This window comes from Camelus dromedarius, chromosome 7, assembly GCF_036321535.1.
Source record: "Camelus dromedarius isolate mCamDro1 chromosome 7, mCamDro1.pat, whole genome shotgun sequence".
Lineage (NCBI taxonomy): Eukaryota > Metazoa > Chordata > Mammalia > Artiodactyla > Camelidae > Camelus > Camelus dromedarius.
In genome coordinates, this window is record NC_087442.1 from 1,182,523 (window position 1) to 1,190,025 (window position 7,503).

A 7,503-nucleotide genomic window follows, 5' to 3' on the forward strand; every position below is an offset into this window, starting at 1 on the left:
ACACAGAAAGCAAACAAGCACATCTGAAAAGACGCTCCACATCGTATGGCATCAGGGAACGCAGATCAGACCAGTCAGATACCACTACACACCTATCAGAACGGCCAAGATCAAACACTGACAACACCAAACCCTGGCGAGGACGTGACACAGCAGGAGCTGCAGTCACTGCGGGGTGGGGGGTGGGGGGATACAAAATGGTGCAGCCACTTTGGAAGACAGTTTGGTGGTTAGTTACAAAACTCAACACAACCTCAGCACAGGATCCAGCAATCGTGCTCCCAGCATTTACCCACAGGAGGTGAGAACTCTGCACACACAAAACCTGCATGTGGATGTTTACAGCAGCCTTACCACAACTGCTAAAACTTGGAGGCAACCAAGACGTCCTTCAGCAGATGAATGGATAAACTGGTACATCCAGACAATGGAATATTATTCAGCCATTTGGGGAGTGGGGATGGTATCAGTCAACAAAGAGCAACTTTAAAAGTTTATTCCTAAGAGAAAGAAGCCAGTCTGAAAAGGTCAAAACCCATAGAATGTACATCACGTGGCGTGAACCCTAATAAAAATTAAGGACTTAATAATTATACATCAACACACACGGCCCACTGGCACATGAAAAGATGCTCAATATTCCTAATTGTTAGCGACATGCAAATCAAAACTCACAGTCAAGTATCACTCACACCAGTCAGAACGGTCATCATTTAAAAGTCCACAAACAATAAATGCTGGAGAGTGTGGAGAAAAGGGAATCCTGCTACACTGTTGGTAGAAATGTAATTTGGTGCAGCCACTATGAAAAACAGTACGGTAAGTCCTTAAAAAACTAAAAATAGAGGAGGGAGGGTATAGCTCAAGTGGTAGAGCACATGCTTAGCATTCATGAGGCCCTGGGTTCAATCCTCAGCACCTCCCCTAAAAGTAAGTAAACCTGATTACCTCCCCCTCAAAAAACAACAACCAACACACACACACACACACAAACACACACACACACACACACAAAACCCTAAAAATAGAGTTAGCATATGATCCAGCAATCCCACTCCTGGACATACACCTGGAGAAAACTAATTCAAAAGGACACATGCACCCCAATGTTCACAGCAGCACTATTTACAATAGCCAAGACCTGGAAGCAACCAAATGTCCACCAACAGATGACTGGGTAAAGAAGTTGTGGTGTGTGCGCACGCGTTCGGAATGGAATACTACTCAGCCACAAAAAAGAATGAAATGCTATTTGTAGCAACATGGATGGACCACGAGATTATCATACTAAGTGAATTAAATCAAAGAAAGACAAACATCATATGTCATCACTCATATGTGGACTCTAAAAAAAATGATACAAATGAACTTATTTACAAAACAGAAATAGACTCAGACATAGAAAGCAAACTTACAGTTACCAAAGGGGAAAGTGGGTGGGGAGGGATAAATTAGGTTTGGGACTAGCAAATACAAACCTCTATATATAAACAGATAAATAACAAGGTCCTACTGTGTAGCAGAGGGAAATATATTCAATAGCTTATAATAATCTATAATGATAAAGAACATATATACATAGCTGAATCACTATGCTGTACACCAAAAACTAATACAACATTGTAAATCAACTATACTTCAATAAAATAAAAAAATAAAACTTTTTTTTAACTTAAAAACTTACGTATCAACATTGGTCAATCAACTGTAACAAACATATCACATTATGGCAAGAGGTAAATAACAGAGAAAACAACATGGGGTGGAGATGGAGTGTGTGAGAACTCTGTACGTTCCCAATTTCTGTAAACCTAAAACTTCTCTAAAAATGTCTGTTAATAAAAAGTTAAAAAACATGCAAGCTATCAAGCTACAAAGAGGCATGGAGAAAACTTAAATGCGTATTGCTAAGTGAAAGAAGCCAATCTGAAGAGGCTACACACAGTATGGTTTCAACCACAGGCCGTTCTAGAAAAAGCAAAACTATGGAGACAGTAAAAAGATCAGTGGTGGCAGAGGGGAGGAGGGGTAAGGGGGAGGATGGAGAGGTAAAGAACAGCGAATTTTTAGGGCAACAAACGATTGCATGTGATACTGTACTGGTGGCTAATGTCATTACACAACTCTTCAAAACCCACACAAAGTACAACATACAGAATGAACTTTCCTGTACTGATGCCGGCTCATCAGTCGTAACAAATGAAGCACACTAAGGCAACATGGTGGTAACGGGAAGTGTGAGGTGGAGGAGGAGACATGAGGAAACTCGATCTTCTGTAAACCTAAAAATTCTCTATAAAATAAAGTACATCCATTTTTTAAAGCAATGGACAAACATTAAGGAAATATTAATTCCACTGCCATGCTTACCTCAACTATCCATGGAAAGGTAGAAAGGAAATTTTAATTTCCTTCCTCCTGTCTTTAAACTTTGCTATTTCCACATCCATTTCTTTTCTTTAAATCCTGAACTATTTCCCTCCTCTGCTCACACCTGATCCCTCCACTCTTGCCTCCCCCAGGACTGACAGCACTGCCGCCCCCTCTCCTAGCTCCTTTGCTGGTCAATACACCTGCTCAAGTTTCTCCCGCCCCAAAGAAACTGAAACCTTGCTTTGCACCCCGGGTGCAGCCTTCTTCCACTTTTCAAAAAGAGTCCACCCGCTTTGGGACTTCCTGTCACCTCTCAATGAGCTGCAGTCTGATTCCCACCCCGCCCCCACCCTGCTCCCCTGGAATATGCTCCCTCCAAGGTTCCCCAGGTCTTCCCGTGTCACCTCCCCGCAGCACCCGGCACTGCGGTCACTCCTCTTCCCCTGCCTGACCTGTGATTCTTTGCTAAGCACTCCCTTCACTTATTAACTGTCGTCCCACAAGACCCCCCTCCGCGCCTTCTCCCTAGATGACTTCACCTATCTGCTTTTAATGCCCAAACCTGCGCACCTAGCCCAGATTTCTCCTCCGTTTCACACGTGTGCCTGTTAGCCCCACTCCGTCCACAGGAACTGAGACATTTCATCCAACAGCCACCCCCCTCTTGGAGAGTGGACCTCCCGCCCCTCACACCTAGACTGCTCGACTTGTACCGGACTCCAACGCCTTCTCCAGACTCTGCTTGTGAGAGGAAAGCCTGACTTAGGCCCATCAGATTCCCCCTCCTGAGAAGTGGAACTGAGATTCACTTGTTTCAACTGGACCAGAACTAGGAAATCACATCCCGCCAAGATCCTGTGCAATGGAAAGGGAGGAAGCTGCTCTGCAGAGCGCCGAGCAGCAAGGACACCGCGCAGCCCAGGCGAAGGACTGAGAGCTGCCACATGCCAAGGTGCTGATGGCTTGGTATCTGGGTATGGTTCTGCCACGACATTCCGTGAGGTACCTACTAAGCTAGCTTCAGTGGATTTCCATACTTGTAATCAAATGATCCCTAAGATAATCTTCTACGCAGTAGGAAGAAAAGAAAAGAACACTGCCAATAAACTATGTCATGCCATCAAGATGTGTCCCGACTTCAGAATATTACGAAATGGAAACCTGTGGGACTTAGAATCAGTGGAACCGAGTATAGATCTACCCCTTACACCCCTCCGCCCACCTGGAATACTTCCGTCTCCCACCGGCCTAACTCCCCCCACCCCTCAGGACTGAGCCCCAGCCAACTCTCCCCTTTCCCGAGTCAGCCCAAGGGAAAGCCAGATGTGGTAATTACTCTCTAGTGTTATTGAACTTTTAATTAAGTTTTTTCTTCACAACTAGATTATAATGAAGGCATGGACTTCTCCTTACAACGTTTCAGACCCTACACAGAACCTTCACAAATAAACACTGAAAATATTTAATTTGAGGAGAAAAAAGATGTATTTACTCAAAAGGTGGCAACTACTCACTTTCCACTAAGCTTAAAAAAGGGAAGACTTCAAATAATTTAAGACATGGGGGAAAGAGCATTTTAAGGTTTTGTTTTTTAAATGAGACAAAGGACTCATGTTGCAACCAAAGAGCATTAAGGAAAATAAGCACATGCGGGTGTTTAAGGTCACTAGATGCTAAGAAACAAAATTAAAAACACAGGGAAACTACACAACCACCAGAACTGCCAGAAGCAGAAGGACTGACAACGCTAAGTGCTGGCAAGAAAGTGGGGCCACTGGAACCTCAGACACCGCAGACTTGCCACCTGGGGGGACACTGCGCCAGAGCTATACCCACGGGTCCTGTGACCCAGCACACAGGAGCACGTGTTCCCCAAGAGACACATACAAGTATGGACCAGCTGCAGTATGTCCAGATAAGGCAACAAAATGAGATGATGGATTCCACTTGTGAGACAGAAGAAACCACATCCAAAAAAAGGGGGACCCCAAGCACACTCAAAGTTCAACAGGCAAAACTAACCTATGGCAACAAAGGCTGGAACAGTAATTATCTTTGGGGAGGAAGAATTCAGGACAGAGGGAGCAGGAGGGAGCCTACAGCATGCTGGGAACGCTGCCTGGTGGCAGTGGTGGTCTTGGGGGTGGGTTCATATGTAAAAATCCTTCCAGCCAAACTTACAGGTAATCCCCCAGCATAGATTCCTGTACACCCAACCTCCTGCCAGTGTGACGGAGCTACAGTAGGCTCCTTCCTCTCCTCTCTCAGGAGAACTGCTCTCAGCTGAGGGGCCAGCAGGGTTCCAGTCCCACCCTCACCCGGGCAGCCTGCAGACAAAGACTAAATGGTAAGGAGATATAAAAATGCCAGCCCCCTTACCTCAAGGGGGCTGAAGCTGCACTTCAATCCAGAAGGCCCAGGTCCCCTGCCCTCTCCTCTTCTTGCCTCAACTTCACCTGCACAAGGATTTCCGCCTCAGGCTCCTCCAGGAGACACAAACACTTAACGCTTGTACCTCAATGAAAAGGAGTGGGGGGTAGGGGAGGAAAACTGTTTTGCACAGCTGAAAAGATGTGAAATCTCCCTTCAAGGTTCTGATCAATAGGGAACTATTATTTGACACAACATTGTAAAATGATTATAAATCAATAAAAAAATGTTAAAAAAAAAATAGGGAACTATTTTCCTCGAAGAAGAGATGTGTTACTCGGTGAGAAAACAAGACCAACACCCAGCAGGACATGCCGGGGCACTGCTCTGTGACAAATCAAAAGGTCCTACATCAACAAAGTGATGTGGACTCTAAGGTGGTGACCCGCCTGCCACTGGCTTGCTCTGTGTGTGTGCGATCACTCAAGGGCTCCTATCTTACCTGTAAACTAGATCTGAGCCTGAGGTTCTCCTTGGCCTCTTCCAAGAGCACAAATCCTTTGTTCTCATTTGGAATTTTCATGAGTACCCAAGCCACTGAATGTTAGCCACGCCAACTCTGCTGTACCAATACGGCACCTAGTCTGGTTCCTAGTTCTGCAGACAGCCACCTCCAGCCAATCGCCATCATTCAAAACCCAAAGCTAGAAAATTATCAGCACACTTCTTCCAACTCCCTACCAGGTTCCCCTCCTCCACCCTCAGAAACCATCAAATACAAAAAAAGAAAAAGAAACCCTCATGTGCACACCTCGACTGCACAACTTTTAAAGGAATAGCCTTAACATGGTTTTGAGCATCCACTTAGGGTCATGGGCCAACCTAACCTCAGGGTCACGTATCAGTTAGTAAATGTAGCATACAGAACATGCTAACAGAACACACGAACCATTTAAAGGGCCTTTTAGAAAATTATTTGGTAAACAATCAGCTAATTATATTCACTTAAACTGTTCAAACACCCTCAGCACGGGGTACGATACCTTTATTTTTTATCTGACAGAACTGAAACAGGTAGGAAAGGGATCCAGCGGAGAACTGGCGGAAAGCAAGCAAATGAAGCAACACTGGCATTGAACTACGGGCAACTCCACTGAATCAACAGACGGATGCCAGACGGGGCAGCAGAGCAGCTAGTCTGCCCACCCTTACTCGAAACCATGACCTAAGAATACCTGTAAGACCAACGGTAAACAAAAAAGTCCTAGAGTTTCTGCAGAAGTGTTTTCTGAAGGCGGGCAAAGAATAACTTTCACAGCCTTGGATTCAAACATGTGGCCGATGGTGAGGAGTTCTGCCTCAATTCCACAAACTGTTGTCGTTAAAACACACACTCTGCTCACTTTCCACTTCAGAAAACAGCCCTAGGCAATCAGTACGCGAGGTCAAGTGCGGTAAGTACCTGGGCTCATTTCTGAAAGAAGCACTGTCTCCTGCCCCGAGTTTTCCACCCAAATTTAAGTCTGCCGCCCTCAGCATCCTTGCAGCTTCTGGGCCACTCGGGCCCGCAAAGCCCTTCTCATCAGCCATCCTCCCAGACCTGCTTTCGGCCACTGGGACAGGTGACCCGGCAGCCGGCCTCCCGCGCCGGGGAAGGAGCCCGCGGGCCCCGCCCGCCCCCGCCCACCCCCCGCCCCGCTGCCCGGCCCCCGCCCGGTCCCTCCCGGCCCCCGCCCGAGGCCCCGCGGCGCCGCGCACACGCAGGCCGCCCTTACCTTCCGGCTCGCGCCTCCCAGGGACACCTTGGGCCTCGTTTTGAAATCCCCTTCGAAACTGAACATCTTTATAGCCTATCCCATCGGGGAGGAGCCCGACCCCGAGAGCAGCGGCTGGGCGGGGCGGCCCGGGGACGGTCCCCGGCGGGGGCAGCGCGGGGGACGGGTCCCGGCGGGGCGGGCGCGGCGGGGACGAGGCCGCGCCGGGAAAGGACCCCGAGCCCGCCCCGGGCGCTCGGCCCGCCCGGCCTGCCCTCGGCGGGAGGGGCGGCGACACTGGGGGGCGGCCCGCCGCCGCCTGCCCCTCATCCACGCGTCCCGCTGCTCCGGCCGAGCCCGAGCGCCGGCAGGGCCGCGGACCCCGCGCCTGCACCGGGAGCAGCGCCGGGAGGAAAGATGGCCGCCGCCGCCGCAGCCGTGCGCCGCCCCGGCGGCGTGCGCGAGCCCGACACCGACGCCGCGGCGCTCCCCCGGCGGCCGCCCGCGTGCGCGCGCCCGCACGGACGGCGCGTCGGAGCGTGGGAAGGCGCCGCGGCGCGCGGGCTCTGCACCCGGCGACGGGGGCGGGGCCGGACGAGGGGCGGGGCCATGGGGGCGCGGGGCCGGGGTGGCCTAGGTGCGGCGCAGGTGCCGCGGGGGCGTGTCGGGGTCGGGCACGAGTAGTCGGTGCGCCTGGGCACGGGGCAGCCTTCTCCCGGGGGCGCGCGGCCCTAGGGATGCTGGCGAGCTCCGCGCCCGCTGCGCTCCGAGGACGGGTGCCCCTAGGGGTTGATGGGCGCCAGGACCCCGAAGCCGGACTCGGATTTTGTTTGTGCGCATTTCCCAGAAGCGGGATCGGAGCTCTCGATAAAAAACCACCCTTGATTGATCTGAGGAAAAAGATCGCTTTTATTACTCGACTCCCTTAGGGAGTGCGTACACTTAACGTTGAGACCCAGCTCATGTGCTAACTCCGTGCACAAGTACGCATGTGCATCATACACAC

At 50.1% G+C, this 7,503-nt stretch overlaps 1 protein-coding gene across 2 annotated transcripts in view; it reads right to left on the minus strand.

Annotated features, from left to right (window-relative positions):
* UBE3C (ubiquitin protein ligase E3C) overlaps positions 1-6,703 on the minus strand; it is a 99,827-nt gene extending 93,124 nt beyond the window's left edge. The window contains exon 1 of one of the 2 annotated variants that reach the window (XM_031455819.2): positions 6,519-6,703. In XM_031455819.2, the coding sequence (XP_031311679.1) occupies positions 6,519-6,584 (66 nt within the window). In that variant the 5' untranslated portion in view covers positions 6,585-6,703. The remainder of the gene's footprint in view (positions 1-6,518) is intronic. The other variant, XM_031455816.2, reaches the window with a different exon arrangement.
* Positions 6,704-7,503: the final 800 nt, after the last annotated feature.